The sequence below is a fragment of the Stylophora pistillata genome, chromosome 8 (assembly GCF_964205215.1).
Source record: "Stylophora pistillata chromosome 8, jaStyPist1.2, whole genome shotgun sequence".
NCBI lineage: Eukaryota > Metazoa > Cnidaria > Anthozoa > Scleractinia > Pocilloporidae > Stylophora > Stylophora pistillata.
The window spans coordinates 23,859,851-23,887,169 of NC_142526.1; the positions used below are offsets into that span (position 1 = coordinate 23,859,851).

At 38.9% G+C, this 27,319-nt stretch overlaps 6 protein-coding genes across 7 annotated transcripts; 3 read left to right on the forward strand and 3 right to left on the reverse strand.

Annotated features, from left to right (window-relative positions):
* The first annotated feature begins 850 nt into the window (after positions 1 to 850).
* On the forward strand, positions 851 to 9,547 carry LOC111342050 (uronyl 2-sulfotransferase). 2 transcript variants are annotated; one of them, XM_088731326.1, is made up of 8 exons: positions 851 to 1,365; positions 3,245 to 3,275; positions 3,904 to 4,048; positions 5,210 to 5,289; positions 5,598 to 5,745; positions 6,477 to 6,577; positions 6,888 to 7,045; positions 7,640 to 9,547. In XM_088731326.1, exons 1-8 carry the CDS (start codon positions 1,155 to 1,157, stop codon positions 7,798 to 7,800), a joined length of 1,035 nt encoding a protein of 344 aa, XP_088587452.1. In that variant the 5' UTR covers positions 851 to 1,154; the 3' UTR covers positions 7,801 to 9,547. The 2 variants fall into 2 exon arrangements, with proteins under 2 accessions (XP_088587452.1, XP_022804820.1); XM_022949085.2 differs by having other exon boundaries at positions 854 to 1,365; positions 3,245 to 3,276; positions 3,908 to 4,048.
* Positions 9,548 to 11,811: 2,264 nt separating this feature from the next.
* On the reverse strand, positions 11,812 to 13,174 carry LOC111342042 (uncharacterized). The gene has a single exon (XM_022949080.2). It carries the CDS (start codon positions 12,981 to 12,983, stop codon positions 12,234 to 12,236), a length of 750 nt encoding a protein of 249 aa, XP_022804815.1. The 5' UTR covers positions 12,984 to 13,174; the 3' UTR covers positions 11,812 to 12,233.
* Positions 13,175 to 13,369: 195 nt separating this feature from the next.
* Positions 13,370 to 17,690, forward strand: LOC111342041 (dnaJ homolog subfamily B member 5). The gene is made up of 2 exons (XM_022949079.2): positions 13,370 to 13,973; positions 15,882 to 17,690. Exons 1-2 carry the CDS (start codon positions 13,661 to 13,663, stop codon positions 16,562 to 16,564), a joined length of 996 nt encoding a protein of 331 aa, XP_022804814.1. The 5' UTR covers positions 13,370 to 13,660; the 3' UTR covers positions 16,565 to 17,690.
* A 3,356-nt stretch (positions 17,691 to 21,046) lies between these two features.
* Positions 21,047 to 22,688, reverse strand: LOC111342054 (dnaJ protein homolog 1). Its single transcript, XM_022949088.2, has one exon. The coding sequence runs from the start codon at positions 22,524 to 22,526 to the stop codon at positions 21,498 to 21,500; it is 1,029 nt and encodes a 342-aa protein (XP_022804823.2). The 5' UTR covers positions 22,527 to 22,688; the 3' UTR covers positions 21,047 to 21,497.
* A 248-nt stretch (positions 22,689 to 22,936) lies between these two features.
* Positions 22,937 to 24,245, forward strand: LOC111342055 (uncharacterized). Its single transcript, XM_022949089.2, has one exon. The coding sequence runs from the start codon at positions 23,085 to 23,087 to the stop codon at positions 23,949 to 23,951; it is 867 nt and encodes a 288-aa protein (XP_022804824.2). The 5' UTR covers positions 22,937 to 23,084; the 3' UTR covers positions 23,952 to 24,245.
* Positions 24,246 to 25,769: 1,524 nt separating this feature from the next.
* On the reverse strand, positions 25,770 to 27,282 carry LOC111342060 (uncharacterized). Its single transcript, XM_022949094.2, has one exon. It carries the CDS (start codon positions 27,168 to 27,170, stop codon positions 26,304 to 26,306), a length of 867 nt encoding a protein of 288 aa, XP_022804829.1. The 5' UTR covers positions 27,171 to 27,282; the 3' UTR covers positions 25,770 to 26,303.
* Between the last annotated feature and the right edge of the window lie 37 nt (positions 27,283 to 27,319).

A 27,319-nucleotide genomic window follows, 5' to 3' on the forward strand; every position in this document is an offset into this window, starting at 1 on the left:
CGATTGCTGGTTTATCTTTTCGATCTTGATGGATATATTAATGTTATTTTAACCTTATGGATTTCATTGAAAATCATAACCATTAAAATTTCCTCGAATGTGATTGGTGCATTAGCTGCTTTATTTTTCACCAAAAGATTATGAACTTTTTACATTCTCTATCTTCGTCAGTTAGACTAAGTTAGTTATCATTCATAGCTGGTCCAGATTTTTTGGGTACAATTCTGTAAACCTTTCATTTCCATTTAAATCCTCATGATATTTCGCCATATTTAATTTTTATGACCGAGGGCGAGCGAAGGCTACCAGTGGCTTCCTGAGGAGGATAAACAAGCACGCGAGAAGAAGTTCAGCCAAATGTTCGTGCTTGCCTCGCTCTTACTAGTACGTCTAAGTCTCAGAAAAAAAACTTAAAGAAACTAATTGCCCAGCTTATGTGATTCTTTAGCTGCTCGTGCCGATAAAGCGTATTATGGAGATAAACGATGTTAAAGCTCGGCGACATCATGCGTTTTCCTCCATAAAGCAATCGTATTTTAGTATTTACACTGTGATCAATAATTTGATGGATTGTTGCTATCCGTCATTAGTTCTAATCGTTTTACAGTAGTGCCTGAAGATACAACGGTTATATCGATTATTCACTTGGAGCTAGATAGTGCTACAAGTTAGACATGAGGTAGGAGAGATTCCTAATTTCCCTGCAGTTTTGATACTGTTAGTTACTTATTACATTAGAGCGCTACATTTGCAAACTTATAATTCAGCGGTATCCTGACATTGTGACAAATGTCACATATCGTGTTGAGGTGTGATCATTGATTACCATTCGTGCTATACCGCTCGTTTTGAATAATTGCTCGTAGCTACAACAATAAAATCGATCTTTCATTCAAAGACAGACACGAGGAAGCGATAACGAGATTTCCTCGCTGTTTTGATGTGGCTGTTCGTTACTTCCATATAAGCGCAACGACAAAAATTTAGTATTTCAGCGGTATGCTGTATCATTTGTATGTCACGCATCTTGTTATGCAGCACAATCAATTGAGTCACTATTTGCCTGCCATCTCTGGTTCGTTGATAGACTAACGTTGCTTATTAGCTATTCCGTTCGATTTACATAATTATCTGGAGATATAACATTGACAGCAATGATTCATTTGGACACAGTCATGGGCAGAAGCACAATACAGGCAAGGGGAAGATTCAAAATTTCCTTGCTGTTTGTGGTCATGATCACGTTCGTTTTAGCGACGTTTACAATTTCATATTCCTTGACGAGTTATTACCATAAGTCCTCGCTGATCGCAGGAGTCACAAGTTTGGAGAAGAGACACTACGTGAATATCAAAACATGGGAAGGTAGGTCCCCCGAGGAATACTAATTCACCTTTTCTGCCTTCTATATAATTCTGATGATGTAAATCCGTGATGTAAACTGTGGAAAGAATTCCAATCCCATACTCTTACAAAACATAGCTTTAGTCCCAAAAACAATCAATTGTTTTGCCACAGTTTTTGTTTGTTATTATTATTATTATTTTCCCAGTACTGTATGCTTAGTAAAGTACGGTTATAGACGGAGATTTTCGCATGGTTTTTAAAGGCAATAGTTTTGTCCTATACTTGCCGGTAAACTAGGTCTTCCGAAAAAAATACATGTACCTTATTAGCCCTTACAAGTAACAATTGATAGAAAATAGATTAGATTTGGCGGCTATTGTCATTTTGCCAGACAACAAACCAAAACAACTAACGAAGATGGGGGTAAGATTAGAAATTATGTGACCTCCTCTGATCACGTTTCTTCCTCTATATTATCGGATTACGAATTAACCTGTTGCGATCAACTTTACCAAAAAATTCATACACTATTATTTCAGAATTGAGAGCCAGCGAGAGCAAAATTTCTAATCAGTAGAGAGTTATTAATGAAAACTCGTGGTAAATTGTTTTCCAGTCGATCTTCAAGCAGAATGCTCAGAATATACGCATCCTCATTTTTCTTATAAATAAGATTTTAAAGGTTCTTCTTTCTACATCGAAATGGCGTCAATGAAGCTCTGCGGTTCGTTAGTGAAAAGACTTATTTCATATCAAACATTAAAGAAAGCTTAAAAAATATGGATATACAGGGTTCTTAGTAAGCTCCATAGAATAATAAAATGGCAAAAAAAAAAACTGTAACAAGAGGCTGTTAAAAAGAGCATTCAAAATCCTAGTCACTGCGGATTTCACTGATTTACTTGTCAGCAAATCAAACAGTTGACACGGCTGTTATCGAAGAGTGGATTCGTTTTGTTCAGCTTTTGTGCTGTTTCCAATCTATAGTCTATTGATTTATCGCTATAGTGAGTGACAACGAGATATTTTCCGATGGATTTTTAATCGTTTGACTGTCCTTTTAATTTTCCTCACGTCAGTGGAGATCATTTGAAAGAAAGCATATAAAAAACACGGTTAAGTACAGGATTGCCATTGTTAAATGGGTCAAATCAATGTTGTCACAGGTCTTTTCTGATTGAAAGACGTTTCTCTGGACGAAGTCACAATTTTTTTGTTATCCTTAAATCGGCAATGAAACACTGATTTTTCTTCGATTGGCAGCATTTTTATTATAAGAAAGTTAAACCATTGGATACACGTGTGCATAAATTGTAAAACAGTTCCCAAATTTAAGCAGCTGCTTCGCAGAGTAAATGTTCACATTTTATAATTACAATTTTTGGCCTGTATGTGTTCTCCATAGTATTGGAGGGGTACAAGTAAAGTGGTGTTGAAATAGCCATCAGAAAATCAATTCAAAACAAAACAGAGTGAAAATCGTCAGGACGTGAATAAATTAATGCAAAAACGCGACTTGCTCGCGGCATTCGGGGCCGCTGGTATATTTACACCGTGATGCTTTTGTTTCATTTTGTGCTGTTACGATGAGTGTTAATAAGATCCTGGAAGAAAAACCTTCATACCTTGTAGGAGAGAGAAAAAAACAACAACGCCCCCCCCCCCCCCCGAACGGCAATGGGATGAGAGAACAGATAAAACCATCCCCATCATCCTTGTGAAAACAAGCAGGAGAAAAATTCAACGAGAAGTCCCCTTAAGAATTATGTACCCCTCCCCGTAACTGTATCGTAGTTGATTTGCTCCCGGGGGAAGCCGTAGCCAGTAAAAGCCAGCAAACACCTCATTTCATTTTATGTACTTTAGTTTTGACTCATAAGTACTTTTTTGTCTTTAGATTTTTCACCTGTGAAGTCAACACAAAAAGCGGTGAGTGCCGTGGAGTTATTCCATATCATCATTTTTCCTCTGCAAATATCTTCAGTGTTCACATAAAGATATAAAAGCGAATTCGCTCGTTGACCCTTTCAGATGCAAGATCTGAAAGTTCGTTATCGTTGCTAAGGACAGCGCATCTTTCAGTTGGCTGATCCTTACAGTTTGATGTTATAATTGAACAATAAGCCTCATTTAATATTGAAAAAAAATTCTTCCAGAGCGCCTTTGTCGCCTAGTTCCTTCAAAAAAGAGGTGAACAGTGGTGGATGCTAGCGGCGAGGTTTATACTTTCACCGGCACTGGAAAAAAATGATCAAAAAGTGGTCAGAATTGACGCGCGATGTTGTCTCTTCGGCTGCCCGGAAGTGAATAGTACTTGTCAATCACTTCCCAGCTAGCTCCAGCTAGCTAATTAGCGCGCGTGAAAAGCTCCCTTCACCTATGCGGCATATCCTAATGTCCTATAGTTCGTTAACAAGTTTGCTTGTTTCCTCGTATCATGTAATGATCTCTTTCATTTCTTCATTATGGGGTTTTCTTTCAATCCTTTTTTCGGTGGCTCTCCGACCAATGTTGATTATCACTATTCCATGTGTGTTTTTTTTTTTTTCCTATGCTGCAGAAAATAATCATCTACAACAGAGTAGGCAAGTGTGGAAGCCGCACGATGATACAGCTCATGATTAGTCTCACAGGAAAACTTAATTATACAGTGATTGGTTCAACCATGAATAGTGTTCTACATCTAAACCTTCGAGAACAGGTAACGATTACCTCTTTATTTAAATAGTTAACCCTTTAAGTCCCAGAAGTGATCAACATGAAACTTCTCCCTAAAATATCCATACGTTATCCAGTAAGCAGGTAATGAGAGTACTTCAAACTTATCAAGTAGAAGTTGTTATCTTGATCTAACAGCAAATTCACGTAAATAATTAACAAGGAAATGTGTAGCAGCTAGAGGGGAGAATTAACTGTCAGATCTTGGGAGTTAAAGGGTAAAGCATATCAAAGCCAACACAGAGGGCAAGCGTCTGCGCATGCACGAATGTCCTAATGACTAGGTGACGTGCTTTTATGCTGTTAGAGCCAGGTTGTCTCACACGAGTTACAACAAAAGCACACAAGCCAGTTGGTCACTGTGTTTTAGTAGCGTGTTATTTTTTGGTAAAGCTAAAAACGAAATGGTAAATAGGCAAGGTACTCGCACTTGATTAAGCTTTGTATTCGAAAAATATCGAATTTTCCTTTTCCTACGTTTGTTTCCTTTCCGAGACTTCGTTCGTTTATTTTGCGAGACAGCGGTTATTTCTTATGTTTTCCTTTGAAATTTTGCGCGGGAAACCAGTGCACAGGCGGCCAAACTTGAACTCCTTGCGCATGCCTTATGTTTGACCGCTGTGTTATCAAAGCCGGGAATAATTTCGAGAATTAACTTCTCGCGCCCTCCAAAAATAAGTCCCAAGATTCCGATTAAGGGCAAACTCATGACCTTCAGAAAGCCTGTAATTTCTCCATCACCCAAGCCTTCGCCGCTAATCACGCTGGTAGGATCTGCATTCGAGAAGAGAACCAGACAGGTGTCTAATTTGTGGCTCTTAGTTAAGATTAACTGGGACAAGCAAACCCTTGGAAAAAGACTCACAGAGCTCGTTTCCATTGAGTGTCGTAAACACCAAACCAACGCTGAAAAGAGTAAGCACCTCCAAGTGATGAAAACAGTTACTAACTGAGTCACGATGATTGGGTGGGAGGATTCGCGATCTCCAAAAACCAATCAGGATCACAGAGCGGGATAGCCTCAAAGCAAAGCAATCCCAGACTACTTTGCGCGTTTTGGGGAATTTGCATGGTTCACATGTCCTTTTTTCTTCCTTTTTTTGTCTTGTTTGAATGATGGAATATCAAACCGTTACGCTTGCAGCTCGAATTTGTGGATTTCATAGACCATCTTCACTCACCAGTTGTTTATCATCACCACATACATTTCGTCGACTTTAAGAGGTGAGAACTCCTTCATCACATTGTTTCATCGACCATTACCTCGATTTAAATATTCAAATTTCAAAACCTGACCTTGTAGACCTTTTCATCTCCATAATTAACAAGTGTATTCCACTGGAAAGACTTGACCCTTCCTATTCAAATTCCGCACCCCACCCAGGAAAGGTTCGAATTTCCCACCCCCGGCCACGAACGACAGACAAATGGCCATGAATTTCCTCCCCCCGGGGGGGGGGAGAGTTTGAAGCTTCGAAGTGATCGGCGCGTTTGGTGTCAAGAACTGAATAAGTATCTTTTTTTCATCCTAGGTTTGGCGCTGTTCAACCTATTCACATCAACCTCATAAGGGATCCACTGGCCCGTCTTGTCTCTTCATACTACTTCCACAGATTTGGGGATCATAGAGAAGCCCAAAGAACATGGGGTTTCAAAGGCACAGATGAAGAGAAAAATATGGTTTGTGTTGTGTTAGCTACCAGTTTTTCTTGCAGCTGTCCTTTGGTATGTCACGCCACGTTCTCAATTCCCGCTACTTTTTGAGGCGCTGTGTGACATTCCAAAAAATAGTTTTGAAGAAGAATAAACTACTCTTTCTCCATCCACCCCATCGCAAGTGATTAGAAGGGTTGGCTGTTTTTAAATGCCTCTAACATTCCTATGACAGATTTTTTATTCTACGTTTCCTGGTTGATAGCTGTATCTAATGATAATAAAATCAGTTCTCCTTGACCATTTTTTGCGCTTTGAAAGTACGATTTCGATTGTAAGGTGCGGGCGAGTTCGAACCTTGGCGAGGTCACTACATGTGATGTTTGGCAATATTCCTGAACAACACACTGTACTCTTACAGCGCCTCTTTACATCCAGGAGTACAATATTAATTGATTACCTGCAAACTGTCATGAAAGCCCAACCTTATGGTGGACTAACATCTCTTCATGGGGTTAGTGGTAATACTCCTAACTGGGTAAGCTCCGCCTGGATGAGTTTCCAAGCTCATAAGCTGACTTTCATTTTTATTTTCTCCTCCACCCCACCCCCACAATACATATTTCGCCCCTCAGAGCAGAGGAGCGTCAACACAAACTTACATTGATAAACTGAAAACCAACGCATTTAACTTCCAAAAACCCCACTTCTTTTAAAAGTTACCGATTGATTTTTCCTGCCTACTTGTCTCTTTTTAGACCTTCGACGAATGCGTCAAAAATGAACTTAGAGAATGCGTCGATCCTCAAAAGATTTTATACATCATTCCTTACTTTTGCGGCCATGAAGCTTTCTGCAGGTGAGAACAGAGAAGATAAGATCACACACAAGTGAACGGTGCTTTTTGTGTGCGCTGATTGGGTAGCTTGGAGCTGATCAGCCAATTATTGTTTAGCATTACATGTATTAAGCCTGTGAAGTTTCATATCAAACAGTTGTTCACCACGTGTGGGTGAAAGTAGTGGGTATTTACCTCCTGTAAATAACAAATAGGTAGTAGCTACAGTGAAATATTTGTTTTAGCTCGGTTCGGTCTGTCAAGAAGACTTTTACCTTTAACCAAATCCAATTTTTTTAATATAATCTCTTTTCTTTTTATCTATGTCTAGGAGACCTACGGAACTAGCTCTTAGACAGGCCAAGATAAACGTCATTAGAAATTATTTGGTTGTTGGTGTTACTGAAGAATTGGAGGATTTTCTGTCTGTTCTTGAGAAACTTCTACCAGAATTTTTCGCAGGTGTATTAAACATGTACAAGACTCCAGGTTAGTGCGTATCAAAAGAGAAATGTAAAAAGAAAAAGAAAGGCCTAACGCAGAATTTCTCTTTCACTTTCTTGAGCAATTCAATATGTTGAGAAACAAGCAAGACGTTGTTGTAGACACTAGTTATGAAAATCCAATTATTATCAGAGGGTCGCGCCTCTTTACTTATCTAAACGTTCTGAGTAACAGCAGTGACACGGTGCGATAGTTAACCTCAAAATTATTTAATTTCTAAAGAGACGGTGACACAATATTTATTTGAGTTTGCTTTACTTCCCTGTGATTGGTCCAAAAATTTCGCGCCATCTTCCGAACCAATCAGGTTCAAAACTTTAAAAAATTGCGCCTTGGTCACTCACTTTTATCACGCTTTGAGAATTTTTCTTGTTTTTACTGTGAGTTGTCATTGGCTTGTTGTGACATTTTCGTTTCCAGATTCTGGTTGGTCGTTGTGATTACCGTTGCTATGGTTTTGAGACGCTATCGAAATGCGCCCTAACGAAATGTAAAGCGCGGGGCACTGGGCACAAATCTTAGATAAAGCATTTACTTTTTCCTTTTTGAGGTTCCTAAATAAATTTTACCTTTTTACAGACGATGTTCTCAATTCCAAAATGACATCAACTAAAACCGTGAACAAGAAAGGACCCTCCCCTGAAGTGCAAGAAATAATGAAAAAACATCTACAATTAGAATACGACTTTTATGAATTTGTAAAGGTGAGATTTCATAGACTGAAAGCCGAACTCAGATAACAAAACGATACAGTCTTTGAAAGCATGGTACAGTTGTATATCATCTATTTATTACGGTGGCTGGTTTTTCATCCATCAATAAGATACAAATCCTCTGATCACTCAGACGTCTGATATGAAAAAGATGTTGCCGAAAGCTCCGATAAAGATTGACCGAAAAATGAAGATTGAGTTCGCCAAGAATTTAATCGTCATAGACATGGGTTAACCTGAATTTTAATGTGTATAAAAAAAACAACAACAACAACAGAAGTCCAGGTTTTATTCGAGATCGGTTATAATTCATTAAAATCATTCATGAATGCAATTTAGGATTGTAATTTCGTCGTTTGAAATTTCGGGATACCATTTTAAATGTTGTAAACATTATTAGTATATACTAAAACAGTGGATAGCATTGAAGGCGCGCTCTGATTTGTCACTCAAACTCCGAAACACTTTACTATTCACCTCCGAGAAACTCGCGCAGGATTTGCACCCGAAAATAATGTAATCGTTGCAGGAATAAGTTAGTTAAAATCATATTTTTGTGCTATATTGTCTCACTGTTTTAGTATATACTTATAATAAACAATCCACATCAACGTGAACTTTGAACCAAAAGCATTGGCATTTTAGCCGTGTTCACTTGATATCTTCCGCTCGCGTTGGTTTTATCATCTACAATTGTTGATTGCATCGTGCGGAATGACTTTAAACGACAGTTCAGAGATTGTGCATTAATACTAGCAGGAAGACGAAGGCAACTCCACCATCTGCCGCTTCGAGAATCTTCAACTGAGGTTCATGAAGGCTTATAAGCTGAAGTTGACTCTGGCGCGCTGGCTTTAAGAGACAGTAAAAGTTGATGAGATAAATAAATTTAGAAAACTTTGACCGTCTGGCAGCTTTCTAGCACCACTTAGCAGTGTCACGGAGCGCAGCTCTTCCAGTAAAGAGCAATCTAGGGCACTTATTTGTGCTCTTGGTAGACTACAAGCAATTCCTCCTTTTAGGCGAAGTCCGTCGCGCTAGTCAAAAAAAAATCGGGGGAAAAAAACTGCTGTTAGCGCACCGCGGGTAACTCTTGGAGTGACGCCGATGCACCACGGGAGCTCCATGAGTGGAGCACTTTGCGAGCGAGTTTTGCAATCTTTATTTACTCTGTAATAATTTGTGAATAGAGATGCAAGTGTGCGACAATTGGCTCGTAGTTTAAGCCTAGATATCGATGTTTATGGCGATAATCTAATTCTTAATGTCCTCACGGTCAGCAACAGTTGACGTGACAGTCAGGGACAGTCCCGGTAACACAATGTAAATGGAAGACTTCCCGTTCTTGCGTCATGCTATCGAATTCTCTCGAATGTTATATTTTAGATGACGTAATGCCACTAGAATAGATGTGTTGCGAAATTTGCCCACGGCCGAATGTTCTAGATTATTTCGATAATTGTATTTAAGGGCTTGGGCTCCCACAGTAGTGGTAGAGATTCTTGTCGGCAGAAAGTGACTGTTGAGAGGAGCTAAGAGAACTACGATGGTTCCTCAAAAGTCGCCTGGAGCAATTTGTGTGAATGTTTCGAGAGAAGATTTCAGGGGAGACATTTTAATGTTTACAGTGAGTTTAAGTCAGTCGTGACTAAAAAGTTAGATAGAGGCAGACCTTGGTGCATTGTTTTCGTGAATTTTATTATTTAAGAGTCACTCTTTTGTGATTATGACCTTTCGAAAGGAGTGTTTTGTACATGGTGTTTTGTATCGTAAATTTCCTGTCTCGTAATTTACGTTCGAAGATAGAATTTAGAGATCCCTTGACTAGCTTTCATTCCTAGATGCCGTGGTTAGATGTTGAAATATCATTATGAAGGCCTTGATGCAGATAAATGTACGGGGACAAGTGCATTGGGTTTTGCTCTTCTCAAGTAGCTGAGTTTCCTCGTTCACGGAGGAGAGGGGGTGGGGTGGGGTAGACACTTGCTTACATCACCTTAGGGTAGGGTTCTCTGAGTCTTTGGTATTAAATAGGGTACCCACAATTTTGCGATTTTTCATTTGGAACAAGGTGTGAATAGATGATGGCATTGGCTGCGTGTGCTCAAGAGGTGTGTTGCTCAAATCGAATTCTAGCCCGTCCCTGTTCGATAACTTCAGTATTTGTCATTATGATTTTACCCTTCACATCTGGAGACCAACGGATTTGGCCGCAAACCGTGGGGAGAGGTGGAAGGGGAGGGTTCGATATCAAGTAGCACCACCTGCAACTTCAAAGTGGCTTAATGACGATGATGTTGGCCTATCTTAGCGCCTTAACCAAGAGCTTCACTCTCCTTCGTCGTCTGTTCTCTTGCTCTTAGTAACTTTGGAAAAGCAAGAAGGGCTGCTTAGTCTGTACGTCTGAAGCTCTCAAAACGTGCTCCCCGCACTTCGCTACCCTGTTCAAGTACAAAGAAGGACGTGAATTGAGGTATTTTACAAAAAGAAAAACTGATAGTCGGTACCACAACGGAAATCTGCAAACAAGCCAGAAGGCAAGAGGACACATGAGCCTCTAATCTCTTTTTCAGGGTAAAGATCAGAACAATTGGGGGTCTAAAGTGATCCTCCACTGCTTTGTTTCTGCTTTACTTCGCTGTGTGATTGGGCCGGAAAACCCGCGTCGTCCTCACGATTAATCAAACTCGAAACTAAAACCAATGGAGACTTAGACACTTTTGTTTTCCAAAGCTTCATCTTTATCTAGTTTTTACTCTGTGTTCTCATTAGCTCCTTGTAACATTTTTCTTTCTTCTCATTGGCTGTTGCGATCACTTTGGTTTTCGGTTTTTTGGGGGCCACTGGCTGTTGCGATCACTTTGGTTTTCGGTTTTTTGGGGGCCGGGCTCCTCTGTCAAATGCGCTGATGCTGATGCAGTCGATAATGAACGAACACAAGAGACGAAAGAAGCAGATTTCCCTGGTGTCTGTATCATTAAGGAAACCGGAACGGGTCGAGGAATGATATATTTATTAGCTGTTATGGCCAAAGGCGCTTATCGGGGGAGGGTGGTCATTGGTTGGGGTGGGCGTTTATTTAAGGGAGAGTGTTTCTCTTGCAAATTCTTACTTTCGCATATTTTCCTCAGTAAAATGAAGTCTTTACTTTCCATCCTGGCTCTACTATTGAAGGCGTCGATCATATTCCCATTTCATCTTTCAGCAAGAGGAAATCATAGATTTGTTCGTTTCTCTTGCATTTGGCTAGAAACTACCGTGGAAAGCTCAAAAGAAGGTAAATAAAGTCACTTTTGTTAGGAAATCCAGAGTTCAGCAGTCCTTCGAACGCAACGACCCTTGGAAAGTTGCAAGCGACGGAAGTAATTTCCCTCTCAAGAGCTCTCCGAAGGGCGAAAGCAGTAGACCTGGAAACGCCTCTTATATCTTTACATGCCCACACTAAGGCTTCTGTTGTGATCACTTCTCTAAAATAATTCTTATCATTTTTCGAATGCACGCTTCACGGCACAATTCGTGTAACCTCGAACGGCCCTCGCAGTGTACCATTGCATGCAATTTTTTTCTTCCAACAAGCGCTTGCAGGAAATTTGTTTTCAAAATCACCCACGCCCCCCTCAAAAGTTCAATGGTCGGCCCCTTACATCAGACTCTTGATCGGGATTTTCTTTAATGAAATGGTGTGTTGCAAGACTGTTTTTAGCCACAGTCAAAGACGCCTTGGCCTCAACAAAATTCCTCGAATTTCCATTTAAACCGGATGACAATCCGGCGTCGTAAAATGAGATGCAACGGCACGTGCCATATCAGATCTCAGGAAAATTAATCGAATCTCAATTTCGTGATATCATTTAGTTCCTCATAAGAGGAATACCAAAGTTAACACTGATGTACCACATTTTCACGGAATTTTTTTCTCCAATTAACCAAGGGAATATCAGTATGTCTAAAAGTGCTAATAGAACTAAGTCCTTCTCCTTACGTTACAAAAGGTAACTTTCATTAAGAAAAAATGAGGACAAAAAGCCGACAGAAGTCTCTAGGAAAGTCGATTCCTTTTAATTCTTACTTATTTATACCATCGAAAAACCCCGAAGGCAATATCAGTCCTTGTACAGTATCTTATGGACAGCTCCAAAGTATTGGCGCTGTGATATCTGCATTCCTTTTGATATTGAAGATGGTTCGCTGAGTCATACAAATATGACCACCTTGAAATAAGCCCGGCTTTTACATACAACAGTACGTTTCTAGAGATTACTTTCCCGGCCCACCTGGTAGGTCCACGTCGCGTAAAAAGTCTCGCGATGCACATCAGGTGTTTTTACGATCACGTTTTCGAAACTTCTCGAAGAACTTTCATGCGGTGATTGGGCCGGATGTTATCAACAAAAATTAATTAGCGATGATAAAACAATGGTATTTGAAGCGTGCGTAGAATCACGAGATTTCAATGTTCTTCAATAGTCGTCTTCTTCTCTGATTTTGCTATTTAATTGGTTCAGCAGATCGTGAATCGACTCCATAGCGATAATTTTTGCCTGCTGGAGCCATCTGATGCCGACTGCGTCGATACGGTTCAGTTCGGCCTGGGTGGCCACAAGCAAACCTCTCAAGACTACGAACTCACGACTGTCTTTCTCACCCGAGAAATTATTCACTTGCGTTTGTAGATCTGTAACTCGATCCGATATCGATTGAATAGCAGATAGATTGCCAAAGTTATTAAATAATGCGTCTGTGTCGATGTTCGTAGAACTTTCGAATACTGCTGACGAGTTGGAACTGTTCTGTGATGACGCACTTACATGAATTTCGTCGGGAACTTCGGTTTTAGCAGACGCTGACGTTGATGGTACAACTTCCGGCAAATCGGAGAATAAAATCACATTTTCCGTTCTTTGGTTTTGCGGCCGTTCCTTCTTTTCATTCGGAGGAAGTGTACCTCCTCCGATCTCGTCTCTAGAAAGTTTAAAATTATGTGCTACGCCACTCTCTTGAGGGCTAAATGCAGATTCCATGTCTTCTTCGCATAGCGAGCACTTACAATTTACAACATGTCCCCTCGAATTGTACTTGCTTTGGGCATTTCGATTCTCCTGAAACTGCTGATACCATGGCTTATTCCATTCTACCTGCCATGAGGGGATTTCATAGTTCGACGATGTAAACTGTGGAAATCTGTCCCTGTTGCTTCCACCCGACGCCATGTTGTTTCGCTCGAGATTTTTCCGTTCAAAATAAATTCAGTTATATAATAACGACATGAGAAGCAAACACGTGTTTGCTCCAAGTAATCACGCGTAACAATTGTGAATTATCTGAACGAAAAATCAGGCGGTAAAGAAACAAATAAACCTTCTCAAGTACAAACACACTTCGAGAACATTCAAATTCGTGACCACTTGGCGTGTTTCGGTATCCAGCTGAGTGACAAAAGTGACACCATTGGGGTGGGAGGGGAAAATTTTTGCACATAGTTTTTCAGCGAGCTATCATCCGATAAACTCCTTTAAAAAATTGCTTGAGAGAATATAAAATCATAAAAACTTTAAATTTTAGCTTATAATGTTTTCCAAGGAGGGAAGCTTGGCTAGGGGGGGGCGAAATACGTAGAAGGTAAACGCCTGGACGAACCCGTGGGCTCCCCCACTCACATGAATTGTTTTTCGTGCGCGGTTACATGGTTATTACTGTTTCCAGAACATTCGATCCACTATTCGACATGAAACCAATTGTGTTAGTTGGTAAACGATTTCGAAAGAACCCAGTGTCCACGCTTTGTGCGTATACCTTGATTTCTGCTTGATATCTTTTCAGTGGAACAGCTATTCCTTGTTCCGAGATTTATTCGGAGAGTTGAGCTAGTAGTGAACAGAAGGCGTATATGGGGAGAGACTTTTATTCAGTTCTTGGGGTTCCCCGAAATGCCTCGGAGGAAGACATCAAGAAGGCATATAAACGGCAAGCTCTTCTATTTCATCCGGACAAGAATAAGAGCCCTGGAGCAGAAGAACAGTTCAAAAGAATATCTGAGGCTTACTCAGTGCTAACAGATCCGGACAAACGACGAATATTCGATGCATATGGCGAAGAAGGGCTTAAGAACGAATGTGGCGGGTTTGGTTTCGGTGCATTCACAGACCCCGTGAACATTTTCCGCGATGTCTTTGGCGATGATGCTGATTTACAGTTTTCAGGTAGGTGATGGATTTTTATTATTGAGAGAGTAGATTCAAGTGTGAATTTGTCCTACATAGTTCAAAGTCGTCCATCTGAGCTTCTTAACGATATCATCGAGAATAGATGGTATTAATAAACCGAGTGGTTACAGATGTTTTTGTCTGAATTTACTACACTGGTACATTTTACCTCAAAATAAATTCAAGAAAGACTGTTGATGTATAGCTTGAGTTTTGTATGATATTTAGTTACATTTAGTTTGGTAAAATTCTGCGCGTGGTTGCCGAGATCGCTCAACTCGAATCGAACTGTCATGAAAACTAGAATACAATATGTCTTGCGCGTTTTCTAGAAACTTCTATATTTTTATCTTGTTGATATTGCACTCTTTTCGGACCAGTTAGATTTCGATTTGAGCTTGTGTGTCACTATTTTTATTGGGATCTTGTCAAGTATTCTAATTTTTGGAAATTAAATACAAAATTTTCGCCTACGATGAATCGTTCGATTTGAGGTTTCAAAACCCTAACCTGGTTGTTTCATCAATGTATTTTCTGTTATTTACTGATAAGTGTAAGGGTTTTAATCTTCGTCGGCAAGCATTGCGCTCAGCATTTACGTAGTTTCTTGGTATTAAGTTATGCCTGACGCACTTATAAGGGTGGCTTGACCAGATCAACGTGTTACTATTTATTTCTCGAAAAAAAATTCGTTTAAGTGGAACAACAGTCGGCGGTCTCTAACTTTACTAGTTTGTTTTCAACTGTGCATCTCCTGAAATACGTGTTCTACTGAATTTTGTCGGTTTGTACAGAAGTGCAAACGCAAAAATCTTGAATTGGCAGGTTATGGCTTTCATTACAATTTTTAACTCTGAACACTTTGCATGTTTGTCGTTTTTCAAGCATATCCGATGATTCTGGAATTTTCTCTCGACTACAACGTATATATTGACAATTTTTGTGATTGGTTTTCGCTTTGTTTCTATTCTGATTGTCGCTTCAAAATACAAACCTTGTTGAATTTGCCAAATATCAAATTCCTGCTGAAAAGCTGTGATGAATTAGTTTATTGTAAAAATCTCCCTCAAGTAGCATTTGGATAATGTTTCCATTTCTGACATAGTTTTGCTTCAGTGATACAATCAACTGAAGGGCCATGAAATTGCGTAACGCCATCATTAGCTACATATCAACCACCTCCCTTCATTTTCCTTTAAAGAGTCACAGCAGACCTTGATTCAAGAAATAACTAATGGCAGTTGTAGGCCTATTTTCGAAAATTAAGTAAATTACTGAGTGCATTTGAACTCATCAACACTCGTGTGCTAATGAAAATTGCCAACTTCCCCGTTCTAGAATCTTCCATTTAATTAGGGGTTAAAGCAGTTTCATCTTGTGAAAGCAATAACACTCTGGCAATTAATATTAGTTCCTTGTTTACACCATCTTTGAAACCAAATAAAAAGGAATGAAATTATTTCAGTCTGGAAGTTTCTTATGGAAGCAATTTCATTTTCATGGATGTGACAAATCAGAACCCCAATTTCCTGGTGTGTTCAAAGTGTAAAAACAATGCAACATGTCTCAAAATTCCATTTCTTCTGGAACGTTTCCAGTACACTGAACCAGATAGTTCTCTTCATTTAATCTTCAGTTTTATTAGAATTATGGTAGTCAGCCCCAATACCTAATACATGCATGTACTTCTGCCAAATCTTATTTCCAACTAGAAGCATTGTTTTTAACTACATGTTTTGGAAATGGAAAGTATGTAGTTAGAGTTTTTAAACTAATTTACGAGACTCCGAGAGCACATAATTTAGGTTGAATTGTAGTTTCTTTTAGCAGTAATCTTTTCACATGAAGACAAAGTAAATGTACTTGGTCACATTTTTGATTGCATATATTTCTTTTCTTTTACAGACTTCATGGATGGAGGATTTCACTCCAATTTCTCACGCTTGTTCTCCACCACACATAACACATCAACATTTGGAGGTTTTAAACATTTCGGTGATGATGATTTTGACTTCCCTTGCCCTGATCCATTTAAGAAACAAACTGTTCAAGATCCTCCTATTGAGACCAACATACAAGTTACTCTAGAAGAACTTGCAACTGGATGCACAAAACGACTTAAACTGAACAGACAAGTCTTATCTTCCAGTGGACAGGCTTCTCAGGAAGAAAAAATTCTGACAATTGAGGTAAAACCTGGCTGGAAGGCTGGAACAAAAGTAACCTTTGAACGGCATGGAGATCAGAAACCAGGTGTAATTCCAGCAGACATAATATTTGTTATCGGTGACAAACCCCATCAGTATTTTAGGAGAGATGCTGAAAACAATCTCCTCTATACAGCAAAAGTGAACCTGATTGATGTCCTTCGTGGATGTGTGCTTCAGATTCCAACTATTAATGGAAGAGTCCTAGCAGTGCAGCTGAATGAAGTTATTCAGCCAGGAACACAAAAAAGAGTTCCAAATGAAGGCCTCCCTCTTCCAAAATATCCGGGAAAAAGAGGCGATATGATAGTGACATTTGATGTAGAGATTCCTACAAATTTGACGATGGAACAGAGACAACATATTGCCGGTTGTTTTTAGAACAATATGTGTACAAGCCGAGAGTATATTAAGGATAGTGTGGAAAAGTACCAACGATAGAAAGATTATTTCCAGTTGGTAGAATGATGAATGTATTTTTTGTATAGGTTGTTTAAATCATATATTTTTCAAATGATATTTTTCTTGCTTAATTGATACGCAAATTATGGCACATCTCTATTCATAACTGATCTTCATGTGACTTAAGTCATTTTTTTTGGTGTTAAAACATTACTACAGTTGCTCTCTTTCATTGTATATCCATTTCCCTTGTAAACTTTTTATTGTGGCTTTTTCTTAAGCAAAAACAATCCTCAACTTTTTTGAAATTCATACCTATATTTTGAGCTCTTTTATCCATGTGTTGGTAGCAACTAGAGAGAAAACCACGGAAGTTTTTTAGCGAATGAGTCAACATTATAAATTATAACAGTTATATTATTGTTGTTTTGACAAAAAAAATGCCTTTGTTTGTCAGAATGCAGCTTCATATGATGTATGTGAGGCTAATAAGAAGTTGACAAAGCAGGTTTAGCTAGCTGCACTTTGATTTATTGGGTAACAAAGCATTGGCTTGAACTGTATAGAGTTAATATATGCATAATATTTATCTTATGGACCTACGATTGTAGAAAAAGTAAAATATTTAGGGAATAGGGTGTATTGTTGTATAAAATATGTTATTCTTTTTGCATTGTGGATTGCTGGGTGTTAAAATTAGCTTAGATTTTGTGTAACATAAAGTGTTAAAATTGGCGATTTTTAAATCAATAGCACATTCACAGTTCCAATAGTAAATATTAGGAATGTCAGTGAGCAAAATATTTGTTGATAAATCAACAAAGTCCAGCATGTTATGGTTGGTAGATTTTCGTGACAGAATGCTGTATTATAAAATTTTAAAATGAGATTGTTTTGTAGGTTTTATTGAAATTTTTATTAGATTGGGTGTGATTGTGTTGTTGTCATAAGTGGCTTTTTGTTTGCTCTACTTTTTCCAAGCTTAGTGTGGTGTTTTCTTCGGAAAATTTATGTTATTGACTCAATGATAAGGTATAATTCAAATGTGTGAATGCATCTAAAATTGCATTTACATCAATAAATTACACTTTACTTGTTTTGAAAATTGTTGGTAAAGTTTTGTAAAATAAAATTAAAAGGGGGTCAATTATTTGTAAGTGGAGGGGCGGTGGCCTCGTGGTTGGTGCACTCGACTCCGGGTTCAAGCCCCAGCCAGGACATTGTGTTGTGTTCTTAGGCAAGACAATTTACTTTCACAGTGCCTCTCTTCACCCAGGTGTATAAATGGGTACCAGCAATTTAATGCTGGGGGTAACCCTGCAATGGACTGGCATCCCATCCAGGGGGGAGTAGAAATACTCCTAGTCACTTCATGCTACAGAAACTGGAGTTAAGCACCGGCCTAATGGGCCACTAGGCTCGTAAACAGACTTTACCGTACCAAATATTTGTAAACTCTCCACTCCCAGAAATGAGTAATACATAAATTCCCTGTACATTTTTTGATAAACAAGTTGGAGATTGAGGCAAGGAGAATTAAGAAAATTGATATCAAACATCGAGAATTAATGAAAAAAACATTTTTGGAACTAGTTTAGACAAAAAGGGTATTTTATTTAGAATAAAAAGTTTAGGGAAGCAGGGATGGCGTAGGGAAGCAGGGATGGCGTAGTGGAGAGAGCACTCGCCTCCCACCAATGTGGCCCAGGTTCGACTCCTGGATCCAATGGCATAAGTGGGTTGAATTTGTGTTGGTTCTCTTCTCTGCTCCGAGGGTTTTTCTCCGGGTTCTCTGGTTTTCCTCCCTCACCAAAAACCAACATACAGCTGATTCCAGCTGGCTGTAAGCTGTGCTCCAAGGTCACACATGGACCGCATAGCGGCTGCCAGAGGCGCCATTGTAAGCTTTCAGTTCGACCTTGTTGAGCTGCGTCATTGCTGTACTTTGCGACGGCGATTAGCAGTGACAATTATTATTATTACTATTATTATTAGTAAGCTTTCAGATTCTTTGGAGTAATACCCAATTACCTGAGGTTATCCTGATTGAAAATAATTTTGCAAAGGTATCATGGCAATCCCCAATCCTGCATGATGTAGTTCAAATGTTGCAAGTTTTCAATTATTATCAGTAGTAGCACGGAAGAGTGTGGTGTCTTTCTTCATACAAAGCAATGATCTTGAGTAGTGATTACTACAGACGTGTTGTTAAAATTACTATCAGTTTTGTCTCTCACCAACCCATTCTGTGACATATACTTCCAGTAAATAACTTCCCACTTTTGATGCCAGACTGTTCTGGTTCTATCTTATTGCAAATCAAGGGGCTAATATGTTTCTCATATCAGGAAAGAAATTGGTATGAAATGAGGTCATTATACTTGAGGTGATGATTTCATCAAATCTCTACATTCATTTCTTTTCTTTACAATGCAATTAACTTTATGGAGAGAAGCTGGGTGGTGTTTACTTCTGGGAGTGAAAAGGGCTAAATGTCAGCCCCACCTTCTGGTTCAAAAATATCTTTAGGAAACATTACTCCTAAGTGTCTAATCAGACTAGTATCCTAGCTGTCACTATCATAGCACTACAAAAAAAATAATAATAACATAAAATAAAATAAAAGAGTAGCTTAGAGCAATTGCATGTGGAGTTTTTTACTTTGCATGAAGAGATAACTAAGCTGGTAGAGATGACTTCTTGTGAAAGCCAACAGAATTATTTGTTTGATGTTATTGTTAGGGTTTTGGGATCTGACAGTGCTTGACTTTCCTTTGCGTTCCAACCATTTTGAACTTAGGAATCAAGGAAAATTTCCAATGTGATCAATTATTCAGTCAGGTCTGGCCTGGGTGGAAACATCGAAACAGTATGTTGCACATGGTCAGGGAATTCCCATGATAAACTATAGCATGATTTGCTTTTAACCCTTTAACTGCTGAAAGTGACCAACATCTAATTTCTTCCTACAATATCGTCCCTGAATCACACATCAAGGTCATGAGAATTAAGGAAATGATCACCAACTCAAGAAGCTCTTGATTGTTAAACAAATTTCTCCTTGTCTTTGGTTGCTTCCTCAACCTTTGGTTGTTTTCTCAACCAATCACTTCTACAATGGTGATGTGAACACTGGTAAACTCTTCCCTGTCACTCTGGCTATAAGCCTCTTTTCCCGTTAGCCACATTCGCTTAAAAAAAAAAGTTAGAAAACAAGAAGTTACAACAACAGTAGCATTTGACAGTGTTCTATTAACAAAGGCTACTGGTTTTCCTAGGCAGTGTGAACTTTTGTCATCCAGCAAAGACACATACTCCAACTTTACTTATTAAAGAAATCCTCTGGATTTATTTATGTTTATTACAGTCTATACAGTTGTTCAAATCACAACTAAGTGATGGTATGAAGCTGATCCAGGCAATGGAAAGAAATATAATTTTAGATAAAGTCCTTAAAAGCTAGCTTTCAAAGAGTTTTGCATTGTACTTCTAACAAATGAAAACATTTGAAGTGCCAATTCTCTGAAAACCAATACATTTTATGGACCTTGATCTAGGAAGACCACATGTTTCAATTAAGATTTCATATAATTTTCTAGAAGTTGAAAAAAAGTTCTACCAGCTAGCTTTGATATTTGCTGTGTGTAGATTATTTAAAACTTTCAGTAATCTTTCCAAATATCATATCCTATTTTTGGAAACATCTCTGATATTTTCACACTATTTTAGGATTAATTGCTCATGTTTCACAATCTAAGCAGGTAAATGTCTACCCGCAAAGCTCAGAATGTGCAAATTAGTCATTTTCTTATGCCTTACATGACAACATTCTTTTTTAAGAGAGTTGGTCATCAAGGGAAATATAATGGGACTCATGTGCTACCAGGGAGTAAATACCACACATAAACTGATATCACTGCAAAGTAGTGGGTTGAATTTAGAGAAAAACATGTAAATTTAATTTTAGACATAAAATGTGGATAGTATGGGGAAATGATGAATGGAAAAAGAAAGAAAATTTAGAATTATCACATCATGGAGGTTAACATCACATTTGAGCAATCATGAAGGAAGGCACTGAGTTGAATAAAAACCTTTGGATGTTGTACTACAATTATTAGAAAAATCTGAAAAAAAACAAAAAATGTTGCCACCAACAACATTAGATCCTTCTTGTCAAAGAAAGCAAATATATTTTGTGTTGCCGCAAGGCTGTACCGTAATAGATCACAAAATACGTCAAAATTTGGTAAAAACGTCAGTGACACACTTGGCGGCATCTCATGTGCCACTTTTTTGTTCCAACCACATTTTGACATCACCAGTGATCTATTTCTGAACAGATGCACGGCAACATGGGACATATTTGTTAAATGGCATATAATGTTGATAGTGAATCAGATGTAGTGATTTAATCTAAACAAAAACAAATAAGAAATAAACAACACGATCAGCACTAGATCACATGACCAGGTTTATTTGAAAAACACTAACAACTGCACATGCCACTGGCACAGAGTACCTTGAATAAATACGGTATGAAAATAGTTTAAAAAAAATTGAGACAGTGAAAGGATTTGTTCTATATATTATTCTGGAAATCTTTTTCAATATCTACAGTATTTTTTTTCAATATCTAGAACCTTTTTTTTTTTCAATATCAACTTAAGGAGCTGAAAAAAACATAACTATATCCACCATACTTTCTATTAATAGCTAAGTCCAAAATAATATTCTTAAAATATCTTAAGATACCGAGCCTTGCAAATTTAAATCAAGAGTAACGACAAGAGAAAAAATGGCCCTGATCAAAAATATTATATTATTAATTCATTATACATCATATCATTGAACAAACGGTAACTATTTACAGCATCACACGAATTCGAAGTTTTTTTGTTTTGTTTCAACATCATCTTGGTAATGTATCCAATAAAATGTCTCTCTGAACTGAGGATAGCTGATCTGGAAATCGGATGTTGTACTTGACGATCAAGTCACCCCTCTTCGAGGGATTTTTAGGCAGTGGGAGACCTTCACCCTGAATTCGTTGTGAAGAATCAGGATTTACGATGCCACTTAACCTCATTTTTATCTTTCGACCATCAATTGTAGGAACCTCGGTTAGTCCACCGGTCAGGGCATCTCTAAGAGAGATGTCTGCTGCGTAGATTATGTTATTGTTGCTGTCCCTTGCAAACTTAGCATGCGGTTTGTCTTTGACTATGAAAACCACATCAGCAGGGACGATACCAGGTTTACGATCACCCTCTTTGGGAAAAGTGATTTTGGTTCCTGCCTTCCATCCGGGCTTGACATTCACTGTCAATATTTTCTCTTCCGTGCTGAAAAAGCCACGATCGTCTAGAACTTTCCGTGATATCTTCATCTTTTTCGTGCAGCCATTCAAAAGTTCCTCCAGACTCACCAATAGATCTTTCTCGATCGTGGGATCTTGAATTTTTTGTTTCTTTGTTTGAGGCGCAATGCCATCGGTGTCGAACATGAAATTTCCCATACCGTTAAATGTCGGGCCTGGCTTTCTATCACTGAAGAAGCTAAATCCCCCTAGACCGCCAATAAGGTCCGCAAATTCGTCGTCATTTCCAAACGCTCGAGCAAAAGTTTCGCGTGCATTTCCATTCGTGAAGACGAATGTTCGTTCGAAACCTGGTCCGCCTTGAAAATGCATGTTGCTGTCAGTTCCACCATTAGGAACACCATGTAGTCCTTCTTCTCCGTACTTGTCGAAGATTTCTCTTTTTTCCTTGTTACTGAGGACATCGTATGCTTCGGAAATTTCTTTGAATTTGTCCTCTGCTCCTGGGCTCTTGTTCTTATCCGGGTGCCATTTTAAAGCGAGTTTTCGGTAAGCTTTCTTGATTTCATCGTTCGTAGCTGTTTTTGAGACCCCTAGGATTTTGTAGAAGTCTTTCCCCATTATTTCAGCGAGGACTCGGTCCTTTCACTTCAAACACTTTATCGGTCTGCGTCGCTTTCGTGAACGTGGTGGTCTTTATACTATGCGGTAACTTTCTCGAATATTCCAGAAGGTTCTTTGTAGAATACACTTTTAGGGGATGGGTAGGTGTACATATACACTTCACGAATTAATTTCTTCCTCGTCCCTTAATCACATACACACAAACTGTGAACTCTTCGAGCTCTATCTTTATCTTTAATTAAGATAGGGTAGAAAAAAGTGTTACAGTGTGTCACCTAAAAGTTTATTTAGGACTTACCAAAAAAATAACTTTACCCCACCGTGGAGAGCAAACCAAGAATCTTCCAGGGTTTTCCCGAAGGTTCCACTCATTTCTAGAGAATGACTCTCATATGTATTAAAAATAGGTAGTTACAAATCGTTCCAGCACGCTCTATCATTCTCTAGAAATATATAAACTCTCCGCTATAAAAGTAGCGTCCCTTATGCTATTTCATAAAGAAATTTGAAAGCAGGAGAAGAATTCACGTTTGCGAGAAGTTCACTGTATTGACGATGTACGGTGACAACATTTACGGAGATCCTTGGGCAACTGACTATCCACCTCGACGCGGCCAGTACGGAGGAGACATCTTCATGGGCTTTGGCGATTTTTACGGGGAAAGGCAGTTTCCCTTTTGGGAAAACCCAGGAGTTTGCTTTCCACCTACCAACCCACGAAAAGTTTCAACAAGGAAGAAAACAAGACGGGTTAAACAAGATCAACAAACGATGGATTATGCAGTTGAAGTCCCTAGGCAGCACAATGCAAGGGAAAACCCCTCCTCGAAGCACGAGGGTGAGAAACGGAAAGGGGACACAAAACAAACAAGTTCACCACAGCCAAAATTAACCCAAGCTGAGTGGAATATACCTATCGAATATCAACCCCAGGAAGAAACTGTGGCAACCAACGACTCTCACGAGGAAACTTGTAAGGAAGAAAATCCGTGTGATTGCACAAATGCAGAGATCACTGATAATGAGCAACAAGCCGCTGAAGAGACTGATAAGACGTCAGACCATTACAGATCCATGCCATTGACGACAGATGTCGAAAGTGCAAAGGAAAGTCGACCGGTAGTCGATAATCAAGGTGACTCACAACCTGAAATACAACCTCTGAACGAACAGAAGCTTGCTGCAATAAAGACTGAATTGGCGCGAGCCACAGAACTAATTCCCAGGGTGGTGGCCTTCAACGGTAAAAGGAAGGACAAAGAATTCCTTTATTTGGAAGAACATTTAACTCTTTGCATACTTGGCTTAGACTTAATCGAAACGGACGGTCAAGAGAATGTAAAATGTGCTCGAAGGGCAGCTGTGAAATATATCTGTTCGATCCTCAATGATCTAGAAGATAAGGTCAGCGATGAAAGCTAGCATTACTTGATATCAACGTGATCATTACGATTCTGTAGCTTCCTGAAGTGAAAACTCGATCCAAAATCGAAGTGCTTCATTCTAGAACACTGCTTTCTGTTCAGTGGTATATAATTTTGCGTCAACGTTAAAAAAGATCAATGTCGACAATCAGATATTAGTGAGCTTGTAATTTTCAATCCTTGTCAAATCTCAATCAAGGAACGTAAACAAATTTAAGATTTTTTGATGTATTTGATTTTGTATGTAGTCATTACTGGATTTAACTGTAAATAAAATGTTTCTTTTTTTCAAGTGTATAAAGTTGATTTTTCTCAGGAACCTTCGTAGCTAGGAAATTCAATCCATAAGAAATTGTTTTTGTTTGGAGAGGTGGGTACCTTTCGCGTGAACAAAATTGTTTCTTGAAAAGGCCGCAGTTAACTTTTGGAATTTCAGAAATAAAACTTTTTGTTCTTGAATCAAAGTTGAGTAAAACTGATGATGCTTCACGAAGCGAAAATTATTTCACCTGTAAAATATCTCCAAGCACAAAGCTTTGAGTTGAGAACGAAATATTTCAATCACGCAACACGAACCATTCAGATCACACAACACTGTTGACTGCGTCACGCGTCCAAATTTTGTCGGTGTGTCGCAAACAGAACACAGCTGTTGCATCAGAGTCGCCGTTCACGCTGAAAGGAAATTTAAAAACTGCTACCAGCGATGATAATTCTTCTTCGATGTTCAGTTTCTTGGTAATTTACAGAGTATTAAATCTTGATAAGATTTTAATTCTGTTATGACAGGTTCGACTACTGGTACGGAATCGGAACAGCTTTGCCTGTCCCACGCTGACAAATGAGTTTGTCTATTCTGGGAATCCATGAATTCGGATACTCTTATTTCTGTGAAAATATCTTTATTTTTACAGAAAAATAGGATTAATAGGGAGATAGGTTTTACCTTACTCTGAGATCACATGAAAGCCTTTCTCTCCCCCCGGCCCCCTCCCCATGGGCCGACAAAGTCGGGAAGTTGAAATTTGAGTCGATGCACTTGAGCAATGCTAAAAAATATCGAATATGAAGGTGTTTACCAGATTTCTTTGGAATCATCAGTGATTTTGCACTAAAGCTGAAGAGAAATATTCTGACTTTCCTTTCATTCACTCAAAGTTATATAATAACCTCAAAAATTAGCTTTTCGAATACAATAGGCGATTGACATGATTTTTAAAGCATCTAGGGGAATAAAAATTTACTTCCCCAAGAGATGAAATGTCAAAAATCGAAAAAGTACTTCAAAACTGTTACGATGATTCAAATAAACAGGGATCCTCCAAGCGTAACTGGCAGTTCTAATCACTTTTGACCTCTTATTGTTGTCCTAAGTGTTTCTCCCCATATAAGGTTGGCTTTTTTTAAGGAAATTTTTCCTAACAGGAAACTCTAACGCAACGACTTCCTGCCCCCAAGTTGACGATGACATGGCAACCTCGTACCTCAGCTGTTTGACCTGATAAACTTTTCTAGATTTACCTTCAAGATAATTTTAAACATCCGTCTTTTCGGTTATGCACTCTTTTTCGTTAGCCCCTTTACCTCTTTTGTTGTGATTGTAAAAACCAAAATTTATCGTTTTCCATACCACAGGAACTTCTATGGGACTCTTACCAGCCGCTCTTCTGCTCAAGTTCCTCCTTCGGAACCTTCAAATCCCGTCTATAAACACCGCCACGACTCTAATTCGAAAACAAAAATATCTTTTATAAAGTAAAATCTAGCAGTAAACTTTTTTTGTGAGCGATAAGTTCGCATTAAAACAAGCCATATGTAAATGGCACGAGTTTTTTTTATTTGTATGTACAAAACTTTCACACAGAAGTCGATTAAATCCTAACACACAGCCAGCTGGTTTCAAACACGATTTACAGTTAATTACTTTTTTCTGCAGCATGTTTCGACATAAGCTGATTTTCTGAATTTCATTTCATATAAAGTTGATATTTTTCTTCGTGATTTTACATCTCACGTAATAGTGCTTGAGATGATTGTTAATGCAAATGTACATTTACAAAAGTCCTGTTTCCGCGCAGAGCTCGTTTTCGATATAAATCCATTCTTATTACTGTGGAGCATTTTACCATCAGCGAAGCTGTCCAATTTCTGCCAAAAAATACATAGCAGTAATATGTCTTCGATTATCCTTGTGGTTTTGTGGCTCTCCTGCTCTCTTCGATCCTCTGCGGTTAGCTTTCACACAAAGGAAGGCATGTCCGCAATGAGGAAGTCTTAAGCTACAGATTGTTGACAGACTGTAGTAGTTTAATATTAATGAAATATATTTTTCACACGCATCAGCTCAAAATCAGCTACCACAGAAGAAATCCGTTGTGTCAGGGGTATCTCGAGTGAGAACACCTCTGCGATGAAGTTCCCTTTTTCGCTTGGAGTCTTGCTGCTGCATCCCAGAGTCTACAATAGGATAAACAACTTGAAGATGTGGCGCGGATACGGGTAACGCAACTCGAGCCTGATCGCTTAAATTTCCAGGAAAGTTCGGCAGTGTCGATTGCGAATAAGAGGGTAGATTATGTATGGTCGTTTCACTTCTTTCCCGCATCATTGCCACTTCTTTGTCCCTTTTCTCTCGCTCAAAAGCGTTCTTGTACATGTCTACCTCTCGGGTGAGTGTCGATATTAGGTCTTGACAGTCTGTGATTTGTTCTGAAAGCTCGGAGACCTTACTCTCTGCTTTTTCTTTGTCACTTCTCTCTTTCTGAAAGTCATTTTCGTAAATACTTAGCTGTTCTACGTAGAGCTCCAGCTCAGAACATGAATTGTCCTTTCCAAGCGCTTCTGCTAATCTCAAGATTTCCGACTCCAACACTGTTTTGTGATCCTCAAGTGATATAATTTGCGCGCGTGATTCGCGCAAACTATTCTCAAGAGCTTCGATTTTCGACGCGAGATCTTCCGCTCCGCCTCGATCGCTTACGCTAACGAGGGAATTAGTATTAGAGCAAGCGGCCGAATCACTCCCTGCTGTCTCCCATTCTCTGAGTCTCTTTCTCAAATCATAACATTCTTCCTTCAACTTCCTTGACAACTTACGTTCGTTCTCCAAATCCGCGTTCAATCGTCGTTTGTCCTTGAGAAGAGAGAGAACGTACGCGTTTGTTCTTTCTAATTCAAGTTCGATTCTTGCTTCTTTCGCATCCTTATTATCATCCATCGAGGTTTCGGATTTTAGCAATTTTATTCTTACGATCTGTGCATGCCCAACCGCTCGTTCTCTTTCCTGACTGCATCGCGTAATGAAGACTATATAGCTATCGTGTGCGGAAGTTATAGCAAAGAGTAACGTCACGTGACATATGACAT

Excerpts from the sequence above, each read along its gene's own strand:
- LOC111342060 (XM_022949094.2), bottom strand. The coding sequence starts at position 27,170 with ATGGATGATAATAAGGATGCGAAAGAAGCAAGAATCGAACTTGAATTA.
- LOC111342055 (XM_022949089.2), top strand. The coding sequence starts at position 23,085 with ATGTACGGTGACAACATTTACGGAGATCCTTGGGCAACTGACTATCCA.
- LOC111342054 (XM_022949088.2), bottom strand. The coding sequence starts at position 22,526 with ATGGGGAAAGACTTCTACAAAATCCTAGGGGTCTCAAAAACAGCTACG.
- LOC111342042 (XM_022949080.2), bottom strand. The coding sequence starts at position 12,983 with ATGGCGTCGGGTGGAAGCAACAGGGACAGATTTCCACAGTTTACATCG.
- LOC111342041 (XM_022949079.2), top strand. The coding sequence starts at position 13,661 with ATGGGGAGAGACTTTTATTCAGTTCTTGGGGTTCCCCGAAATGCCTCG. Across the intron at positions 13,974-15,881 it reads TGCTGATTTACAGTTTTCAG|ACTTCATGGATGGAGGATTT; the intron begins GTAGGTGATGGA and ends TTTCTTTTACAG.
- LOC111342050 (XM_088731326.1), top strand. The coding sequence starts at position 1,155 with ATGATTCATTTGGACACAGTCATGGGCAGAAGCACAATACAGGCAAGG. Across the intron at positions 5,746-6,476 it reads CAGATGAAGAGAAAAATATG|ACCTTCGACGAATGCGTCAA; the intron begins GTTTGTGTTGTG and ends GTCTCTTTTTAG. Across the intron at positions 7,046-7,639 it reads AAACATGTACAAGACTCCAG|ACGATGTTCTCAATTCCAAA; the intron begins GTTAGTGCGTAT and ends ACCTTTTTACAG.